The sequence below is a fragment of the Cynocephalus volans genome, chromosome 10 (genome assembly GCF_027409185.1).
Source record: "Cynocephalus volans isolate mCynVol1 chromosome 10, mCynVol1.pri, whole genome shotgun sequence".
Classification (NCBI taxonomy): domain Eukaryota; kingdom Metazoa; phylum Chordata; class Mammalia; order Dermoptera; family Cynocephalidae; genus Cynocephalus; species Cynocephalus volans.
Genome location: NC_084469.1, coordinates 103737230 through 103759609, shown reverse-complemented (window position 1 = coordinate 103759609; position 22380 = coordinate 103737230). Strand labels below are relative to the sequence as shown.

The 22380-nt window shown below is 59.4% G+C and overlaps 1 protein-coding gene across 1 annotated transcript; it reads left to right on the top strand.

Moving 5' to 3' along the window:
* Window positions 1-113: 113 nt before the first annotated feature.
* Window positions 114-15226, top strand: ZNF653 (zinc finger protein 653). The gene is made up of 9 exons (XM_063111668.1): window positions 114-406; window positions 5076-5119; window positions 6696-6911; window positions 11296-11907; window positions 12032-12212; window positions 12316-12427; window positions 13501-13615; window positions 14500-14599; window positions 14798-15226. Exons 1-9 carry the CDS (start codon window positions 114-116, stop codon window positions 14973-14975), a joined length of 1851 nt encoding a protein of 616 aa, XP_062967738.1. The 3' UTR covers window positions 14976-15226.
* Window positions 15227-22380: the final 7154 nt, after the last annotated feature.

Sequence of the window (22380 nt, the reverse complement as noted above, 5' to 3'; positions counted from 1 at the left end):
AGTGCCGCGGGGCAGTGAGGATCCATGAGAAATTTCCCGGCGGCGCGGAAGATGCGCGCCACTTCCGGTCGGGCTCCTAACAACGGGGGAGGTTGGTAAGCAGGGTGGGGGGGATGGCGGAGCGGGCGCCGGAGCCGGAGGCGGAGGCTGAGGCGGGCGCAGGCGGGGAGGCAGCGAACGAGGAGGGCGCGGCAAGCCGCAAGGCGCGGGGCCGGCCGCGGCTCACGGAGTCGGACCGGGCCCGGCGGCGGCTCGAGTCCCGGAAGAAGTACGACGTGCGGCGCGTGTACCTAGGCGAGGCGCACGGGCTCTGGGTGGACCTGCGGCGCCGCAGCGGCTGGAGCGACGCCAAGCTCGCTGCCTACCTCATCTCACTGGAACGCGGCCAGCGTAGCGGCCGCCACGGGTGAGGGGGCCCGGCCCGGGGGAGGGAGGGAGCGAGGGAGAAAACGCCCCCATCCCCCGCCGGGCGGGCCCCGCCCCCTCCGGCTCGAGGCCCCGCCCCGGCACCTGTGAGCCCCGCCCAGGAGCCGGGCCTCCGGCCTGGGTCTTAAACTGCCGGCCCCGGAACGCGTCTGGATCACGGCCCCGCCTCCCGGCGCTCCGACTGACCAATCCTAGGGTGCGCTCAACCTCTGGACCCGCCTTCTGGGAGCTTGGACCCGCCCGCTGGGGCTCTAGCTGCCCAATGCTGGGATTGGCCCCGCCTCCAGGCATTCTAACTTCCCCGTCCTTGGAGGGGCGGCCCATCCCTGAGGCCTCAGCTGGCTCGAGGTCCCTGGTGGGCCCTGGCTTCTCATGGGTGTCATCTCCCAAGACCCACACGCCTGGCCTAGGACTCTGACTGGACACCCTGGCATCTAACTCTGCCCCGCATACATTCTGGCACCCCACCTGGGACTGCAGTATGGCCCCATTCTCACAACCCGAGGCCCTACGTACCCGGGGCACCCCTCACAATCTGGACCCCACTCCCCTAAACTTCCTCGCTCCTAGGGAATAACAGCCCAGGGAGACTCGGGTGAAGAGAACGCCCCAAGAGCAGGACCAGAAATGCAGGGAGCACAAAGATACCTGCTGCTTGGAGCTGCCATTCTAGGGGGCGGAGTGGATGACATGTGTAGACGCTTGTCCACTGCAGACAAGAAAGATAAGAAGTAAATTAGCACGTGAGAGAGCAGTAGGGGCTATGGAAAAACAAAAGTGAAATAGGGGACTGGCTGGTTTAGTTCAGCTGGTTAGAGCACAGCCTTATAACACCGAGGTCATAGGTTTGGATCCCTGTACCAGCCAGCGGCCCCCCCCCCCCCAAAAAAAATGTGAAATAGGGGAAGAGGAATCAGGAGTGTGAGTTGGAAGTTTAAATAGGGCATCATGGACTGGCGCGTTAGCTCAGGTAGTTAGAGCGTGGTGCTGATAACACCAAGGTCCAGGGATCGATCCTTGTCTTGGCCAGCCGCTCCCAAAATAAATAAATAAATAAATAGGGCATCGGGGTGGGCCACATCGAGAAGACAGCATTTGAGTAAAGACCTGAAAGAGTCTGGGAGAGCTGTGCAGATATTTGGGGGAAGAGTGTTGAGGCACGGAGAAGAGCAAGTGCAAAGTCCCTGAAGCAGGGCCCTGCTTGGTGAGCGCAAGGGACAGCAAGGAGGCCCGTGTGGCTGGAGCACAATGCAGAGCAGAAGACAGGACAGAGGGGTGATGGAGCTGGTGGGCTGTGGAGAGGACTCTGGTATTTCCTCCCAGTCAGGTGGGAGCCCTGGCAGGAATTTTTGTGTTTCTTAAGTGCATGATTTTGAACAGAGAAGTGACGTGATCTGGCTTATAGTTTAAGAAGCACCCTCCAGGGTGTTTGTGGCGGGAAGATGGCTGGGGTATGAGTTCAAGGAAGGTTGGCCTAGAGATGACAGTTGTTAAAGCTGGTAATATGTCCAGAGAAGTTCACTCTACTCTTCTCTCTAGTACTGTATGTGTTTGAAATTTTTTTTCCTTGTGTTTTTTTTTTGTTTGTTTGTTTGTTTGTTTGTTTTTTGGGGTTTTTTTAAGTGTCTAGCCCTGTATGGTGATCTGAACCCTTGACCTTGGTGCTGTAACACCACGCTCTAACCAAGTGAGCTAACCAGCCAGCCTTGAATTTTTCTTACACTTAAAGATTTTAACAACAAAAAAATCAAAAGAATCGTATTAACTCCTGCATTGAAACTGTGAGGGGCGAGGACGGGAGCTGGGAGACCAGGAAGGAGGCCTGTGCATGGTGAGCTATGACCCACATGGGGCCGTGGAGAAGAGTGGTTGAAGTTAGGGCCATCAAGGGTCTGGATGGTTAGCTCAGCTGGTTAGAACACGGGCTTATAACACCAAGGTCACGGGTTCGGATCCCCGTGCTGGCCAGCTGCCAAAAAAAAAGATTATTTTAACTCATGATGGAGAAATAACAGCGTGTTTGGATGCTGGTGGTGGGAATAATTAAGTAAAAGAGAATGACAGAGGAGAGTGAGGGAGCATCTTTTTTTTTTTTTTTTCTTTTAAAGATGACCGGTAAGGAGATCTTAATCCTTGACTTGGTGATGTCAGCACCACGCTCTCCCGGGTGAGCTAACTGGCCATCCCTATATGGGGATCCGAACCCATGGCCTTAGTGTTAGCAGCACCACACTCTCCCAAGTGAGCCACGGGCCGGCCCTGAGTGAGGGGCATCTTTCCTGGCTGGCTACTAAGAGAAAAGCAAGGCCAGGACCTGGGAAACCTCCGCAGGTGTTGTCCTGGACTCACGTGGCCTCTGCTGGGAGTCACAGAGGCGGTGGGACCTGGAGAAGTGGGCAGAGAAGGGAAGGCAGTTTGAGGAAGAAAGTACTGCACTGGGGTTGGAATGTGGCACTCACCACGTCACACGTGACCTTGTTTAATCCCCACAGCAACTCTTTGTAGGAGGCACTGTTGTGATCCCCACTTCACAGATGAGGAAACTGAGGCTCAGAGGGGACAAGCCTGCTTGAGGTCACATAGGCAGTTGATAGCAGAGCTGAGACTTGAACTTGGATCTGGCTGATGCCCAAGCTTGTCCCCACCATGATGTGGCATTCCCAGCACCCTGGCCATGGTGGGGCCATGGCAGATGGAAAGGGACATGGGTGTTTGGATTTGAGATTGGTGAGGGTCTGGGCAGTCAGCAAGCCCCTTTGGAGGGGAGGGTGAGGTCATCAGAGGAGACAGAGGCACCTGGGATGGGGCAAAGTGGAGTGGAGCTCTGGGCAAAGGCAGAGCCTGGGCAGGAAGGTCTGCGGAGCCCTGAGGAGCTGTCCTGGGGACCAGACTTGGGGCATGGGGTGACAGTTGCTGTAGGGCTGGGTGGAGGCCGGAGGGTGTGGACGGCGGAGCTGAGGAGAAAGCCTGGGCCGGCAGTCAGGATGTTTGTAGTGAGAGTGTGCCCAACCACAGAGGGGAAGCCAGTGTGCCGGGCACCAGGCTCTATGATAACCCTGATACTCATGATGATCATCACTACCATTTGCCGAGTGATGACTAAGTGCCAGGGGCTGCACCAAGCCCTTTATGATGCATGTAACATCATGCCAACCCCTTGAGGAAGGTGTTGTTATCCCATCATGCAGGTGGGGAAACTGAGGCATGGGGCAGCAAGGTCACTTGTCCAAGGTCACAGAGCCTGCTGCTGTGGCGTAAAAGAGGAAGGACAAGGAGGCAGCCTCAGGTGGGCAAGAAGGGAGGGGGAGCCCGTAGCACATCAAGGAGAGAAGGCTCAGTCTGTGGCACTGGTGCTGGCTCCCCTGCAGCTCGCGTGGGGTACCCGCGAGTACCTGTGAGGAACCTGTCCTGCAGATCCAGCAGCCATCCTGGTGTGAGAGGCCATGGGCGCCCCCCCACCTTTGGGCCTGCCCTGCCCTGGACTGTTCCCAGAGGCCGTGGCTCACTGAGGCATGTGGCCAGGGTGTTGGACCACAGGCAGAGTAGGGAAGGCCCGGAGGTGGGTGGGTCATTTGACTGGGCCTGGGCTGCTGCGTGGATCTTGGCCTGGGCCCCTGTAAAGCAGGCAGTTAGGGTTGGGGCAGAGTCCTTAGCAAAGCCAGCCATCCAGGGAGGTCTGACAGTCTTCCCCAGGGTTCAAGGGCTCAGTCAGGACCAGCAAGACCCCAGGAGGGGCAGCGCAGGTTCCGAGGCAAACTCTCCAGTTTCCTATGGCTGCATAGCAAATGACCAGGAACTTAGTGGCTTGAAACCACACACATCTACCATCTCACATTTCTGTGGGTCAGGAGCCCGGCATGTTTTCACAGGTTCCTGTGCTGAGGGTCGCACAAGGCTGAAATCAAGGCATTGGCTGGCTGTGTCTTCATCTGGAAGCACCATGAGGGAACAGTCTACCCCCAGACTCCCTTGTTGGCAGAATTCATGTCTTTGTGGTCATGGGACCGAGGTCCCCGGTGTCTTGCTGGCTGTCGGCCAGACTGCATTCAGTCCTGGAGTCCTTCTCCGAGGCCCCTCATAGTCCCTGTTGCATTCCCAGCTCCCTGTCTCTGACCTCAGCAGGGCCCAGTCCCTTCCCAGGGCTCCTGTGATGAGGTCAGGCCCACCTCCGTATGCTCCCTTGCAGATGAACTCAGTCATTTAACCACGGGAGTGATATCCCATCAATACTCACAGGCCTGCCTGACTCAAGGGGCGAGGATTACACAGGACGTGTATGTTGGGGTGGGAATCGTGGGGTCCATCTTGGAATTCTGCCTGCCATACCAACTTTCCATACCCTCTTTCTGAGTCCACTCCCTGAAGGTGGGACCCAAGGCAGTGACTTCAGCCCTCTGAGCCTTAGTTTCCCTCTCTGTGAGGTGGGTGGTGCTCCTAGATCCCCCTCCAAGGGCTGGGGTCAGTGGCAAGAGAACCCAAGTGAAGAGACATGCTGCTGGAAGAGGGGGGAGGGCCCGTAAAGAGAAGCTCACATTCTGCTCCACTGCAGGATGAGTGGTAGCCAGAGTGGCGCTCACTACTTACGATCTGTCAGGAAATGGGCCCAGTGGTGGCCTTGCATTCACCCTCACTGCCTCTCTCTGTTGCAGGAAGCCTTGGGAGCAAGTCCCCAAAAAGCCAAAGAGGAAAAAAAGTAAGTGAAGCCACAACCTCGGGGCAGGTGGGGGAGTAGGAAGGGGAGTAGGTAGGGAGGCCGAGGCCCAGAGAGGCCGAGCCACCACCTGCACTGCACAGTTGGAAAGTGGCAGAGACAGACCCCAAGTCCAGGTCTGTGTGTCCCCAGAGGAGTCCCCTTGGCTCCTCCACTCTCCTACTTGGTGCGTGGGGGTCGGCCAGGGAGAGCCAAGCAGAGGGAACAGCTTGTGCAAAGGCCTGAGGGTGGATCATGTGCCAGCCTCATGGGGAGCGAGGTGCAGGCAAGCAGAACTTGCGGGCCTGGAGCTTGTCCCTTCGCGGGACAAGTTGGTGGAAGTCCAAATGGCTGGATCTGAACGGCTCTTGAGTCCTGGACCTGTGTGTCTCAGGCCATGTCCAGCAGGGTGAGGGCCAGCGGTCTAGGGAAGGGTCTGGTGGCCGTGAGCCCCCCTCATTCCCCACTTCTCACAGTTCTCCAGAGGCGGGGCTGAGCCAAGACCGTGACTCTGAAATCCCAAAGGGGTGGGGACTGAGATAACAAGGCACGGTGCTCAGCTGGAGGGGGCTGCTGGTGGGGTCCCTACTGTCCCCATCTCGTTACCAGGCTGGAGACCCTAGGCACAATCCCTGGGCCCCTGATCGTGTCCCAGCCTAGGAGGGTGGGGTGCACACCTTCCTCCCACAAGGCCCAGGCACCAAGATCGTCACTAGTCTGAGGTACCATTTGTTTCTCAGGCATATGCTGTGCCCAGCCCTGTCTGTGCCCCATCCATGTCTTCACTCCCTCTCTTCTCCCTGGCAGCCCTCAAGGATGGGAATCCTTATCTTCTCCTGGGCCAGAGAGGGCAACTGAGGTTCTGAGAAGCTGAGTCACTTGCCTGGGGCCACCCAGCTAGGCAGTGGCAGTGCCGGGACTGGAGCCCAGGCGGTCTGGCTCTCCCATGCCCACCCTTTCACAGCACTGTCTCATCCCGCAAATGTGTGCTGAGCACCTGCTGTGTGTCAGGCCCTGTGCAGGCACTGGGGATACAGGAGGAACAGAACAGAAACGTCCCTGCCCATGGGGAGCTGGCATTCTAGGCGGGGGTCAGACAAGAAGCATGCAAACAAATAACCATAGTTGGAGTCTAGGTGCTACGAGGAGAACAAGGGGGTGGGAGCCATGGTGGATTCAAGGCAGAGGAGGGATGGGATCTGACTCAGCTGTTCACGGGCACCTCTGGCTGCTGTGAGGGGGTGCGGGTAAGGACAGGAGCCAAGCGACCAGGACAGAGGGACTGCACAGGTCTTGGCAGGAGGTGTTGATACCGGTGATTAGAACAGCAGCAAGTAGCTAACAATTCTTGAGCACCTACTTTCTGCCAGGTTGCACTGTTTCTGTGACTTCACTTGGTCAAGGAAGACAGTCCCTAGCCAGTCTCTGTTATCTCCAGGGTGTTGAGCCTCAGTTTCCCCCCTGTAAACCAAGTGCAGGCCTTGATAGGGCTCAGGAGGGTGTATCAACCCATGGGAGCCAAGCTGCCATGGGGGCTGAGCCCTGCCCCTCACTCCCACCCCTGGTCCTTTGTCCCCAGGGCGGCGACGCAATGTGAACTGCCTGAAGAACGTGGTGATCTGGTACGAGGACCACAAGCACCGCTGCCCATACGAGCCGCACCTCGCTGAACTGGACCCCACCTTTGGTCTGTACACCACAGCCGTGTGGCAGTGCGAAGCCGGCCACCGTTACTTCCAAGACCTGCACTCACCCCTGAAGCCACTGAGCGACTCAGACCTCGACAGCGACAAAGGTGGGTCCACAGGGCGAGGCCATTCCGCAGCCGCTCCTGGGGTGGATCAGCCTGAGCTCCCCACCAGCTTCCGGCCAGTGTCGCCAGCACAACAGCATCCGCATACAGTACAGTGGCTCTGGCTTCAGGGACAGAGTGCAGACTCGGTGGGCCAGGCCAAGCCCTTCCTGGACTTGCAGTCCTTGAGCCCTTGTAGAGCCCGAGGCGGGGAGCTGCAGTTCGCCCATCTGTGCCCAGGGCCAGTCCCAGGCAAGTGGGGCCAGGGACAGGCACACTGGGCGCAGACTCGACAGGGTGGGTGCTGCTCTCCTGCATCCTGGTGATTTCCTCCCGCTCTTTGTCAGCTTCTGTTACGTCTGGTCTCATTCTCTTTCTCTCTACCTTTTTTTGGTGGCTGGCCGGTACAGGGATGGAACCTGTGACCTTGGTGTTACAACGCCGTGCTCTGACCGGCCGGGCTAAGCGACAGGCACTTTCTCTCCGTCTTTCCTGGCTTCCCTCCCCACTGCTCCCTTCCTTGATCTTTCATGCTCTGTTTCATCCTTCCCCCCTTTCTCCTGTCTTCTTCCTGCCCCCACCTCTCACTCCCTGTTTCTCACTGTTCCTGCCCCTCTCCCTGCCATCCCACGCTGGTTACACTCGGGGCTGACACCTGCTAAGGGCCGGGAGGGACTCTTGGCCCTGCTGGGGAGCAGAGGAGACCCCATGGGTGGCGAGGGGGCAACCTGCTGCCGCAGGGGCTGGCATGACCGTGAGCAGGTGATGGTGTTGCTGCCAGCACCCAGCAAGGGCCAAGGGTGGGGTCAGTCACTGGGGCTGAGCCCGTGCTGGCAGGCATCTTGGAGCAGGTGGCATCCCAGCTGGTCAAGGGGAAGCCGTGGGCGAGAGGTGTTCCGGGTGGGCACCCTCACCAATGGCCATCCTGCAGTTCCTCGGCTAGGTCCCAGCGTGCAGCCAGCCCCTCAGCTGCCCTGTTCTGAGCTCTGCGACGAGCGCCTGCCCTCCTCTGCCTGTCACTCCCCCTCACTGTGCCCCACTCCTGGCCCTGCCCCGAACCTCCCTGAATCTTCACCACAGCCCTGTCATCAGTTGTTCTCAGCAGTCGAGGAACCCTAGGTCCCAGGGGTAACGTGACTTGCCCATCTGTGATGGCTGAGGCTGGGATGGGGGTGGCACCTAGAGGAGCCCCCTCACACCCCAAACCAATTGTGAACTCCAGATCTAGGCTCTTGGGAATGAGCTCTGTGACCGATTAGCCAGGTCTTCTGGGGGCACTAGTGAGGGAAGTGGCTGTGTCCCCATGTCCCAGTCCTGTTCCTGTGGCAGCACCCCTTACCTGCTCAGTACCTGGGGTGGCCCTGCCATCTCTGAGTCGGCAAGGCAGCACCCTTTACCTGCTCAGTGCCTGGGGTGGTCCTGCCATCTCTGAGCCAGCACCCACAGGGTGCACGGCCATTTCTGTCGCTAGTGTTGTTATTAGCTGGAGAGAAATCCACTGTCAGCTTTATTAACAGTCAGACTACAGCCTCCCGAGCCCCCTCTCACTCGGTGACTTCCCCCTCCTTCAGGGTGGCACCAGGAGACTCAGCCCCTGCAGATAACAGGACAGCTGAGAAGTTACTGTTAGAAGGGGGGGCTGATTCCACCCCCCACCCAGCTGCCACCCAGGACCATCAGGAGTGAGTGGGCCAAGATTCAGGGCTGGGGCATCTCACTGCACTGCCCGCAGGGTCATTATGATAATAATGATGATAAGAAACATTTCTAGGGTGCCCACTTGGAGCCTCCTAGTGTCCTAAGCCCTTTACATATATTTACTCGCTAAATACCCAACTCCCCTGCCTCTCCCTGTAGGTACCACTGTTATCCCCAGGCCCAGACAGGTCACATGAGGTGCCACAGCTGGAGAGGTGGGCACTGGATCCAACCTAGCCCCTATGTGCTCTCCATGTGACCCTCTGGGGCTGTAGGACACATAGTCCCCAGACAGCATGCCCCAACTGTGACACAAGTGGAATTGAAACCACAGTCATTCAGTTTTCCTGTACCCAGTTTCTCCCTGTGTGTGGACTTTGGCACTGAATGCCTGGCTAGGGTGTTAGTCCCCTTGGCCTTCATCACAGCGCTGGACTGAGGTTCATTTGTGCATACAAACATGTACTCACTGGGTACCAGGCAGCCTCCTAGGCACTGGGGACCCCCTTCCTTGTGGAGTTTACATTCTAGAGGGGAAGCAGATAGTAGACAAGATAAACAAGTAAGATACTGAGTGTACTTGAAGGTGGTCAGTTCTTTGGGGAGAAATAAAGGAGGGAAAGGGGACTGTTTGAGACGGGCTGGTCGGGGAAGCCTCACTGAGAAAACACCACCTGATGCAGGGTCTGACAGAGAAGAGGATTCAAGCAGAGGAAGTGCTAAGGCACTAAGGCCAGTGGGGCTGGAAAGGAGGCAGGAGCAGGAGGTGATGGGACGGGCGGGTCATCAGGGTGTGTGGCTAAGCTGAGGTTTGGCTACTGCACCAAGTGAGTGGGGAAGGGTATTGATTAGGGAATGCCAGCTGTGGAAACAGACACACCCCAGCTCCTATGACGACCATACCAGTTTGATTGTCACAGACAAAGTCCAGTGCCCCCAACCCTTAGGCCACCCTCCACCCTGGGATCCTGGTTCTCCTCCTATGGCTCCAGCCTCCTTCTGGGTCCTTTCTGGCTGGCAGGGACAGACAGGTGAAGGCTGGGCCCTGGAAGGAGATGTCCACTCACATTCCATAGGCCCCAACCCAGGCAAATGGTCACACCCACCTGCAAGGGATGCTGGGAGATGTAGTCCACCTGGGTGCCCAGAGGAAGAGACAGACTTGGTGAGTAGCTGGCCCGTCTGTTTCACAGGAAGTAATGAACAGGTTCTCAGGAGCTGGGGGACCAAGGAGAAGGGGCTGCACTGGTCATGGCAGGGGGATGATGGAGCCGTGACCAGTGTCTGCAGGGGAGGTGGAAGAAGAAGTCAATCTGTGAGTGGGTGTATATTAGATGCAGCACTGCCAAGTTTTGCTGACAGATTGGAAGTGGGTGTGAGAGAGAGAGAGGAGTCAAGGATAGCCCCAGGACTTTGTCCTGAGCAACTGGAAGGACAGAGCTGCCAACCGCTGAGACGGGGATGCCTGTGAGCAGTGCAGCCTTTTCTGGAGGGAAGATTTGGAGCCCAGTATTGCCAAGCTGAGTCTGATACACCCATGAGACCCCCACAGGGAGCAGCAGAGGAGGCCGGGGATGTAGAGATCTGTAGCTCACCAGGGAGGTCCAGGCAGGAGCCGCACACATGGACCCGCCATGCCAAGGGCGGTGGTTTTTTTTTTAATCATAAGGAGCCCCTTTGGAACTCCCCTGAGTCTATGCCAATGGGGAGACTCATGGTGGGTCTTCAGGATGGCTTCAGGATGGGGACTGTGACCTGAAAGACCAAACATATGAGCAGAAGGCAGAACTCCCAGCCTCACCCCCAACCTCCAGGAACTGGATGGGCTGGAGATCGGGTTGTAAAAACTCTTGAACAGTGAGGTTCAGAGAGCTTCTGGGTTGGTGGACACTTTAAGGAGCTGGGGGAGTAGCACCCCCAGACAGGACATGAAAGCCCTGCACCCTTTCCCCCATCCCTTGCCCTACGCATCTCTTCCGTTTGGCGATCTCTGAGTTTTGTCCTTTATAATAAAGCTGTAATTGTAAGTAGAGCACTTTTCTGGGTTCCATGAGTTGTTCTAGCAAATTATCGAACTGGAGGACGGGGTCGTGAGTACCCGCTGTTTGTAGTCAGTTGGTCTGACATACAGGGTGGCCCAGGGCTGGCAGCCAGCATCTGAAGTGGGGACAGTCCTGGGGACAGAGCCCTTTAACTTGTGGGATTTAACGCTCATGCCAGGTAGATAGTGTCAGAATTGAATTGAGTTGTTGGACACCCAGTTGGCTTGGAGGATCAGAGAACCCAAGAGGGGCTTTACCACCATCAGCCTGAGCAAGACCCTGAGGAGAGGCCCCGGCCTGTACCTTCCAGTCCTGCAAAAGCCAAAGAGACTCAGAAGGAGCCACCAGGGAGGGCCCAGGAAACCAGAGTGTGGGTCTGGAAGCTGCAGGAGTAGAGTGTCTCCAAGGAGCAGGGGTGGACAGGGACAGTGGGGATTAAGAAGTGACTGCTGTTTTGGGTCACAGTGCCCAGCGCTCAACAAATACCAACTGCTGCTGCTATTTTTTTTTTATAAGCTGCTGGCTGGTAAAGGGATCCGAACCCTTGACCTTAGTGTTACAACACTGCACTCTAAGCAACTGAGCTAACCGGCCAGCTCCCTACTGCTGCTGTCATTCATAACTGCCCCTTTCTTCTGTCACTGCAGTGGGCAATGGCCTGGTGGCCGGCAGCTCTGACTCATCCAGCTCTGGCTCCGGCTCCGACTCCGAGGAGCCCCCCGAGGGCCAGTCGGTCAAGGCTGCGGCGGCAGCGGTCACCCCCATCAGCCCAGTGGGCAGCAGCGGCCTCATCACTCAGGAGGGTGTGCACATCCCCTTCGACGTCCACCATGTGGAGAGCCTAGCTGAGCAGGGTACCCCCCTGTGCCCCAACCCTGCGGGCAGCAGGCCTGAAGCCCTGGAGACAGTGGTGTGCGTGCCAGTGCCCATGCAGGTGGGCACGGGCCCTGGCGCCCTCTTTGAGAATGTGCCACAGGAGGCATTGGGCGAGGTGGTGGCCAGCTGCCCCATGCCAGGCATGGTGCCCGGCTCGCAGGTGATCATCATCGCAGGTCCTGGCTACGACACCCTCACAGCTGAGGGCATCCACCTCAATGTGGCGGCGGGCAGCAGCGCCCCCAGCGCTGGCGGTGGCCTGGGCGAGGAGGTGCCCTGCGCCATGCTGGAGGGCGTGGCAGCCTACACCCAGACGGAGCCTGAGGGCAGCCAGCCCTGCGCCATGGACGCTGCCACCATAGCAGGCATTGAGACCAAGAAAGGTCTGGAGGGCCATCTGTGGCCTCTGGCAGGGCTCGGGTGGGGACTGGGAAGGGGAGGGCCCTTGAAGTGGGCTCCTCGGCATCCTTCGTCCCCCTTGGACATTGCCCTGTGTCCACCCTGTAGAGAAGGAGGACCTGTACATGCTCAAGAAGGAGGAGAAGGAGGAGCCTGTGGCTCCAGAGCCGGCGGAGCTGGCAGCGACAGGGCCTGAGAGTACAGAGCCTGAGGTGGAGGTGGATGGCGAGGAGCTTGACGGCGGCGACATGTCAGCCATCATCTATGAGATCCCTAAGGAGCCTGAGAAGTGGGTGTGGGGGTGGGCAAGGGCAAGGGCAAGGAGCAGCTGGCAGCCCCACCACTTGCATGGGTTGGGGAAGCCCTGACACCATGGACCGCTTTCTCCCCAGGAGGCGGCGGAGCAAGCGGTCGCGGGTGATGGACGCCGATGGCCTGCTGGAGATGTTCCACTGCCCCTACGAGGGCTGCAGCCAGGTCTATGTGGCCCTCAGCAGCTTCCAGGTGAGGCTACCCTCCGAGCAGCCTGGAGGCCGGAGAGCATGGTCCCATCAGGTGCCACTGCCCCCATGGCCTGTCTGCCATGAGTCTGCCCCAGACCAACTGGTCCCAGAAGCTTCTCACAACCCCCACCTCCACCTCATAGCACTGAACATCACCTTGTCACCTTCCCTTCCTCCCCTCCAGCCCGCCCTGGTCTCTCTCCCCAGAGACCAGGTGGCCATGACCTCACCTGGCAGCTCCCCCCACACACACTCCCCTCTCCCCAGCCCTTCTGAACTCCCCCTGTCCTTGCCCAGGCCACCCTCTCTGTTCAGGACGCCTCCTCTCCCTTGACCCTCTGAGCTCAGCTCAGCATGTCCCTCCCACCAAGAAGCCCACCGCAGTCCCCCAGGGCCAGTTAGGCCTGTGAGTCCAGGGTCACTGCCCCAATGGAACATCAAACCTGGAGTTTGCCCTCCAGAGTCTGCACGGGGTGCCCCCAGGGGCAGAGATGGATTGTCATATCCCTACACCTGTCACAGAAGGCAGCACCAACAGGCCTTTGAGTTTGTCAAGCCATGTTTTCATTGAGCATGTATTGGGCACTTACTGTGTGCTAGGCCCGGTGCTGTGTGCTGGAGCCACAGTTGTTCTAGTGAGCTACAGAATGAACAAAAGAATGAATGAATTAGGCACCCCAGGACACTGTAGCACCTTGGTGGGGGACCTGCTGTGGAGCTGACAACCCTGGAATTCAGTCCCAGCCCTGCCCCTGCCCACCTGTGGGACACCAGCCAAACCACGGAGCCTGCTGAGCCTCACTTTCCCCATCCACAAACTGGGCTAATGGGTGGGCTCTTCACAGGGTTGGCTGATGCCCCAGCCCAGAGCCTGGCACATGGTAGGTACTCAGTAAAGCTGCTCTTTGACCCCAGCTGTGCCTCTGGGAGTCTTCTACAGGTCAGGGACATCCCTCTTCCGTCCTCCAGCCTGGGCTGGCCCCAGCCTGCCTCCCAGCTGCCCTCATCTCTCCCCACCTTTGAGAGCCCCTCAGGTCAGCCCACAGCACCCACTCCTGCCCCTCTTGTCCCCAGAACCACGTCAACCTTGTGCATCGGAAAGGGAAGACCAAAGTGTGCCCTCACCCTGGCTGTGGCAAGAAGTTCTATTTATCCAACCACCTGCGGCGACACATGATCATCCATTCAGGTCAGGCCCTGGGCAGGGCTGGAACTGCAAGCTGGGGACATGGGCACAGGCCTGGAAGCTAGGACTTGGGCAGGCAGACCAAACCTTGGCACTCCAGAAGGCTGGAGCTACTTGAGTCACAGTGACCCCAACTATTACAAATCATGTGGAACTGGGCAGGGGCTGTCTCCTCTCCACCCCCCATGAGCAAGTCTCATAGGGGACTTAGGGGACAGGTCTAGGACAGAGCAGAGACAGTCAAAACACCTTCCAGTGATCTCCCCAGAATGCCTGTCATGTTAAAAAACCACTTGTTTTTCTTTTTGCTGAAAAAAAATATGTTGCTTAAAAAAGACAAAAAAACCCATTATAGAATACTGAATGCCAGAGATGACAGTGCCACCTCTCCTCCTGATTGGATCTGTGGCAGCACCTGCGGCAAAGGTGGCAGGAGGGAGGAGAGCTGGAGAGGGCCTGTGTTTCCACTCGCAGTAAAGATGTGGGTCTTTTACGAGGGTTGGGGACAGGATGGCAGGGCCCTGAGGGGCAAAGCTTCCAATGTGTCGAGAAGCCAGAACTTTGGGTTTTTATGTGAAATCGCCCAGAGTTCAAACACCAGGGACAAATTCAGACCCTTCTTGGCTTGGCAGTTTGTTCTCCGTACCCCTCGGTACGCTTTGGGGACCCAAGTTCGCATCCTGGCTCTGTTCGGTCGCGGGCCTCGGGCTGGGCTGTGAGCCGCGCACCGCACCCCGAGGATGTGGGGTTGGGTTGGCCCTCGCCAGGAGGCCTGGGAGACGCAGGGAGACGGGCCCCTACTCCGTCTCTGCAGCACGTCAGAGACACTCCACAGCCTCCCCCGTCCCGAGGCAGCGTCCTCAGCGCCGCGTCTCCGCCGTCCCCAGGTGTCCGTGAATTCACCTGTGAGACCTGCGGCAAGTCCTTCAAGAGGAAGAACCACCTGGAGGTCCACCGGCGCACGCACACCGGCGAGACACCCTTGCAGTGAGTGACAGGCCGCCCGCGAGGGGACTGGGAGGGAGGGGATCCGAGCAGGCCCTGGGGGCAGGGGGCTCTGCCCAGTTCCACCTGCGCTCCCACCCCCCAATGGCGCCTCCCCTTTCTGCCGCCGTTCCCGCCCCCGACACCGGGCGCCCCGCCCACTCTGACCCCGACCCGGTGCCGCCCGCCGGCTCCTGGCAGGTGCGAGATCTGCGGCTACCAGTGCAGGCAGCGCGCGTCTCTCAACTGGCACATGAAGAAGCACACGGCCGAGGTGCAGTACAACTTCACGTGCGAGCGCTGCGGGAAGCGCTTCGAGAAGCTGGACAGCGTCAAGTTCCACACACTCAAAAGCCACCCGGACCATAAGCCCACCTGACCCACCTGGCCACTGACCGCCCCTATTTATTCGTCGGCTCGGACACCAAGGCCGGGCCTGCTGGGGGCCCGGACAGCCGCGGGGGCCGCCCGGACCGCCGGCCGGAAGGACGCGCCCCCCCCACCCGCCCCGCCCCTGGGCAGGTCCCCCACCCTGCCCTGTCGCATCCTGTCTCCAGAGCTGGCACCTGGGGCTGTGCTGCTGGAACTGTGTCAAGGCAGCAGAGCGAGATTAAAGTGTGAGAAAGGAGACGCCCTTCCCCTAGACCTGAATGACTGAACGGGGGGCTGGGCCCGTCTCCAGTCTACCCGTCCCTTCCTAAAGCCAGGGTAGGGGGATGCCCTGCACGCCGGACAGGCCCCTTTCCTGACAGCCTCCACATCTACTTGGTAGCTGGGCCTGGCAACCTCGCACAGCCCCTGCTCTCGGAGGATCGGGGTGGGGGGGTGGAGGGCATCTCCCAGGTCTCAGGATCCTCTTCTGTTGGGGGAGAGTGCTCAGGGTCTTCATGCCCGCTCGTAATCTCTTATGGAACACGCATTCCTCATCCTCAGCTCTGGCACGAGTTGGGGAAATGTTCAGTAAACCTCTAAATGGGACATCCATGCCTAGTGACAAGCGCCGTGCGGAAAATAGAGTGGTGTGTAGGTTTCCGGGCATGCTGTTTAGGTCCGTGGTCAGGGAAGGCCTCTCTGAGGAGGTGGCATTTGCGCATAGACCAAAATGACAAAGAGGAGCCATCCTTGAAGAAAGCTGGACGAGGCCAATCTCAGGCCTAGGAACAGCCAGTGCCAAACCCGGAGGTGGAGCCAGCTCGGAGTGTTCCTAGAACAGGAGGCCGCGGGGGGAGGGGAGTTGGCAGCGGCTGGCGACGGCCCTGGCTCCATTTCCCGGAGGAAGATGCTGAGGCCGCCGCCTCCTGCGGGTCATCAGGGAGCGGGGCGGGAGGCGGTGCGCGGCCGCCAGGTGGCGCGCTTGCCGCGTAGGCCCTGGTGGCCGCAGCCACGTGACTCCAGGGACCGCAGCCGCGAGTCCAGGCACGTGCCCAAGGGAGCCCAGTGGCGCCACGCGCAGATTGGCCCCGTCGGCCTCACCAGCTCGCGGGGGTGGGGCGGGGCCGCAGCTATGCCTCACTTTCCGCTTCGGACCGGGGGCTACCCCAGCCGGGGACGGAAGAATCCGCTAGGATGAGTGAGTCCGGCCTCTGGGGCCACCCCCGTGAGCCCCTTTCCCCTGGGGCTGGTCCCATTTGCTCTCCCCGCACAGCCGGAGCCCGCGGTTTCCATGGGAACCGCAGCGGGGTCTGCACGCCCGGGAGTAGCCCCGCTCGGCTCCTGGCATGGGCACAGCTTCCGATCCGACAGGACCCGGGAGGAACACGGGGTGGGGAACAAGCCATCTCTTGGGGTGCCCGGCGTCGGCAGCCACGACTCCCTGGCAAGCCCAAGAGGGGCCACCCGGGGTCCCGCACTGCCACCTCCCCGATTTCGCGGGCCACTGTGATTGGCCTGCCCTCTCCATCAGCGTGGCAGTGCCCTCTGGTGCGCGCGCTCTCATTGGCTCAATCTCTAGAGCATCTTCCAGCAATTGGTTCTTTCAAGGACCGTCACCAATTGGTCAAATTAGGCTCTGCTCGCTGATGGCGCTGAGTCTGGAGCCTAACCCGGCGTGCAGGAACGAGTGAAGGTTGAGGGCTGCGACTCTCGTGTTAGGGGCCCGGGCTGCGCGGCCAGTCGCGCCCTAGACCAAGCAGTGGGACCGCTGTCTGTGGTGCTGAAGCGTCACTCGGCTCCTCCGCCCCGGGGAATGCCTGTCCCCGCGCCTAGCTGCCGCCCCGACGTAAACACACATGTGCGCCCGCGCACCAAAGGAGGTTGCGCCACCCCCAGAGCCTTAGAGAGAGGCCAGGTCCCCACTCCCCTCCCCCCCAGCAGAGAGAGCATGACTCCACAGTCAGGAGGAGCAATCGCGAGCTCAGAAAGCCAGGACATCTACATGGCCGGCCCCCCCTCCACCTGAGTTTATGGGATCCGAGAAAAATCTGTGGTTTCCAGTGGGGATTGTCTGGAACCCCGGGCCCCCAACCTCTTTACCTCTTTCGGAACAATGCGGAGTTCTTCACTGGGGCGTGCCCGTCCCCACTTTTTGAACCCTAGAGGCACCCAGCCCACTCAAACCCCTCAGGATCCCAGCTTCCTTCGCAGGCAAGTAGGGGCCACTCTAGTTCCTCCCCCTCCCCTATGGTCTTGAGGGGGCTACAGCTACTCCAGCTCTAGATGCTGGACCAAGGAGGGAAACCTGCTCCGTCTCCTAGGCAGGAAGCCCGCCCAAGAAGGGGTGCCAGGCCAGGAAGTAGGGCCTGCTGGGGGTAGGAGGGCTGAATCTGGCAATCCGAGCGCCCAAGAGGCGTTTTTAGGGGTGCGGAGTCCGGGCCAGCGCGCGCTTGCTTCCACCTGCCGCGCCGTCGGGCGCCGCGGGGAGGCGGGGTTCGGTCGCCGCAGCCAATAAGCGACGCCGGCGCTGGCAGCTGCTGCTATAAAGGGCTGGGGGCGGCGGCGGCGCGGCCCAGAGCGCGGAGCGCGCAGCGCGGGCCGGAGGGAGGGAGGGAGGGTGGGCGAGGGGACAGGACTGAGCACCCAGGACCGGACAGGCCGGACCCGAGGGGCGGCGGCGAAAGGCAGAGCGCCGCGATCTCTGTCGGGAAGCGCAACCTCCCCGGGCCCCGCGGGGCCGCGCAGGGGGCGTCCTCAACCCCACGCCCGCTCCCTCTTTCCACCCCCTGCCGCCCTCAGGCCACCCCGGGGCCCGGTCATCCGCGCGCTCATCCCCGGGCTCGGGCCCGTCCCTGGCCCTCGAGGGAGCCGCCGCCTCCTCCGCCACCTCTGCAGCGGCCGCACCAGAGGCCGCCCGGGCGGGACCCCGGCGTGAGCATCGGGCGCCCCCCTAGGAGTACACGACCCCCGGAGCCGCCCTCAACACGGACCGCGCCCGCCGGGCACACAAGAATGGTCACTGTAGGTATTCCCCTGTCGCCGAGAGGGAACCGGAGCTGGGAGAGGCTGGATTCATGCTCCGCAGAGATGGGGGGTGGGGGGGTAGGACCAGGCCTAGCTAGGCCCGGGTGTGTGGGGGGGTAGGACCGAGCCTCGGGGCCTGATAGTGGGCAGGGCCGCGCCCAGAGTGCTGGAGAGGCTTGGAGCCTCGCCTGAGGGGCCTTAGGGATCCAGGCTGAGATTCGGGGAGGCGTCCTGCAGCGCCCTGGAGGCGGGATCGCCCCTCTCCAGCAGGCCTGGTGGGGGAGGGGCCGCGCCGCGGAGGATGCCGCCTCCATCCAGGCCCAGACCCCGCAGGCCGCCCAGGCAAGCGCAGGGCCTCGATCACTGGTGCTGGGCCAGGCCAAGGCAGCAGGTCGTCCCCAATAGCCCCGGGAAAGCGGGTGGCGTCGGATCGCCCTCTCCGGGCCTCGGCCGCGCCCCAGAGGCGGGCGGCTCGTCCTCGAGCCCGTCGACCTTGCGGCAAGCGGGGAGGGGAGAGGAGGGGGCGCGCCCGGAGGCCCCGCGGGCCCGCCGCCGCCGCTGCCGCGTCCCTTTGTTTCTCAGCGCTTCTTCGCGGGCCGTAGCCTCGCGCGGGCGCCTCGGGTTGCGGGAGGGGGGAGGGGAGAGGAGGGCCCGTGGGGGGGGCTTCCCGGCTGCTGGGGCCCCGCCACCCAGGAGAGGGGGTAGGGGGCTGAGGCAGCCCTCCCCAGGCCAGCTCCAGGCGCTCCACCCGGCAGGGCTCTGGGCCGCGAGGTGACCTTGAGCGCGCCCGCCCGCCCGCGCCACTCGCCCCGCTCCGGGTGCTTTCAGCAGCCGCGGAGCTGGTCAGCTCCCGAGCTCGCGGCCCCGCCCGGCCGGCCCCGCCCGGACACGCCCATCTAGGCCCCGCCCCCCAGGGCCCCGGGGGCCCGGCCTCGCCCGAGCCCTCGGATTTCCACTCGGCAGCCCGGGCGTATCCCGGGGGCGGGGCCGGCCAGCTAAAGCCCCACCCCGGCTCCACCCCCGCCCCTGCCGCGCGACTCCGCTCCCCGCGCCGCCGTGCGTCCTTTGTCTGGTCCCGGCGCCCCGGCCTCCCTCTTCCGCTCTCTTGTCTCTCGGTCTCTGCGTGTCTGTCTCTGTGCGCTGTGTCTCTTTCTGGGCCTGTTTTTCGAGTCGTGGCCGGCACAGTTGGGTGGGGGCACGCTCAGTACTCCCTGCATGCCTGGGCCTCTCTCCTCCTGGACCCTGGGACCCGCCCACCTGGCTCTGAGAAATGAGGCCCCAGAGGCCAGGTTCGCCTGCTGTGTGACCTCAGGCCAGCTCCTTTCCCTCTCTGGGCCTCGCGCTGCTCACCCAGATCTGGGAACGGGAGTGTGACCACCTAAGGGCCCTCAGAACCCCCACAACAGTCCAGCATCTCCTAGGCTTCCTCTCATCTATTCCCCTATTCGAAAAAGGGAAACTAACGCACAAAGGGGAAGAGGGTGTGGTCAGAGGTCACGCAAGGGCCTCGAGGTCGTTGGAGGCCTGGGCACTCCAATGGGTGGCACTCAAGCGGAGAGCTGTCATGGGGACAGGCTGGGAGGAAGAGAGGGGATAAATTGAGACGGGAGGGCCCTGCATGGAGGGAGAAGGGCCCAGAAGTAAGTAGGAGGTTCAGTCAGCACCACGTGGTGTCCCAGACTTAACGTGCATAACCACTCAATGCCCTATTGTCGCCAGCATCCAGGCATCTGTCACTGTGGCTGGAGCCAGAGGGCACAGCTGGGGGTCAAGGGGGTGTGATACAGGAGGATCTATGAAGCAAGTGGCCTCAGGTGTGTTCACTGCAAAATCCATATGTCAGATGTATGTGCAATGGAGGGAGAGAGCTAAAAAGAGTGACAGAGGGTAGGGGGACAACAGAGAGAGGTTCAGAGAGAGGAGGGGACAGCAAAGAAGAAAAAGAGAAACAGAGGGGAAAAGAGGGAGAGAAATTGAAAGAGGGAGAGACTCAGAGGAAGAGCCGGAGACGGTGTGAAGGCAGGTTCCCTTGCCCGCAGTCTGCATCTGCCTCTGCCTCTCCGTCTTGACCCGTCCTCCTCCCCTCTAACCTCACCCTTCCATCTCTGTCCTGCGCCAGCCTCAAGGTCCCTTTGATGCCCGCATTGCCACCATCCCAGGCCACGCATTTACTGCAGGCTGGGGCAAGGCGGGTGTGGCCTCTACTAATCTGATCCCCATTATCAGCTCAGCCGGCTCAGCTGAGGAAACGCGATGCTCGTCCTGCTAAGCACCCAGATGGGAAGGAGAAGTGGTGGCGGCGAGATTAGCAGGCTGGGCCTGGAGAACCCGGGACTGACCCATCCAATCACCTCTTAAATCCGTCCAACTTGGGGACAGCAGCGGGAAGGAGGCAGCCAGTATCTCTATAGGCTCTGGGTCATCAGATCAAGGGTCAATTGCTGACTGCATCACCTCCACTTCCTCCTGTCACCCTGGGCAAGCCACTGACCCTCAATGTCCCCGTCTGAGAAATGGAGCAGATAGTCTCCACCTTTCACTGTGGTTGTGGGAAGTCGATGAAAACTTTACACATGCTCGATGCCTGGCACACAGTGGGAGTGGCAAAATTGGACTTTGGTGTGTCTGGAAGCCGTGGCTTGTGTACGTCTGACAGCTCACTGGGCTCTCACAGCAAATATTATCAACCTGTCCCAGAACTCTATCTTGCTGAGCCTGGATGAGAATTCAGAACCCATCTCCATGTATGGAGACCTCTGTGCTATACTTTCGTTGGAGGGACAGAGGTCCAGAGAGGTGACATGACTGTCAGAGGACAACAGTGAGGACAGTGGGGCCAGCAGCTGGCACGTGGTAGCCCTCAGTAAATATTTGTTGAATTGAATGAATAGATTCAATCGACAATGTTGGTTTAAATGTTGTGATGCCCAGGGCATGGCATGGAGTAGGTATTCAACTTTGCCTCACTGTTATTTTTATTACTGCCTTTTTATTAAAAGGGTGGAATCTGAGTCCAAACCCTGGATTTAAATTCTTGGTTCACTGTTTGCATCCTGCCCAACCTTGTGCAAGTCCCTATCCCTTCACTGAGACTTGGGTTCCTCATGCGTTAAATGGAGAAAAGTGTCTTGTAACTTTGAGCATTGGGAGAATTACCTGGAAGTTCTACATAGCAGGTCACCAATACATAGCTATGCTATTAGCAAAGGATTACTGTTACAAGACCAGGATGCAGATCTGCAGAGGGTGTTGCTGTTTCACCGCAGGCAACTGGCAGACATTGCTAATCAACTCAATGCATGTTCCTTGTGAGCCTGGATGCGGCTTCAGAGGCAGCCTCCTCCAGGCAGTTCCCCAGACAGCCCTGTCAGCTGATTGGACATGTAGGGGAGTTGACCCTCTCTGCCATCCTTTTTATAAGAGTAAATGGGGGGGAGGGGGATGATGGATTAACAGATATGAAACTATGCTGTTCACCCTAAGTGGATCATTGCACAGTATATGCATGTTTTGAAAAACACACTGTAGCGCACAAATATGTACAAGTAAATGTTAAAATATAATAATAATAATAATAATAATAATAATAATAATAATAATAATGAGTCAATTGGAAGGAAACAGAGGCTAAGAAGAGCCAAGATCATCCCTGAGGACACACAGCTATAAAAGGGCAGATCCACCCCAAGGCATTGGCCATAGTGATGACAAACAGGTCTGGAGTCAAACAGATCCCATTATTAAAATCAACTTCTCTCGGGCTGAGCCCGTGGCGCACTCGGTAGAGTGCGGCGCTGGGAGCCTGGCGACGCTCCCGCCGCGGGTTCGGATCCTATATAGGAATGACCGGTGCACTCACTGGCTGACTGCTGGTCACGAAAACGACAAAAAAAAAAAAAAAAAAAAAAATCAACTTCTCCATTCATATCACCCGACATCCCTGAGCTCAGTTTCCTCACCTGTAAAATAGAGAGTGTGTTCTCTTTCCAGATTATTGGGACACTCAGGAAAATGATGCCTTGAAGTGCTTCCCACAGTGCCTAGCACACCATAGGAGCTCAACATAGTGAAAGGTTATTAATAGCAGTGTTATGAGGCTGGGATGGTGGGCCCCACGAGCCTGCTTCAACTTCCCATGGTCGCACCCATGGCAGACATTGGTAACTGATCCCAGAGTGCTTTCCAGCTGCACCCGCATGTGGCTTTAGATTTTCTTTTCCAGGCCACTGTGCTCATAATATGGAGTTTGTAGCTAAGTGGAGCAAAGACCCAGAAGCATTAAGTGGCATATCTGAGGACACACAGCTGAGAAATGTTAGAGCTGGTACCAGTATTGGTTGGCAGTGGAAGCTGGAAAGACAAACTCTGGAACAGAAAACCTCACGTGC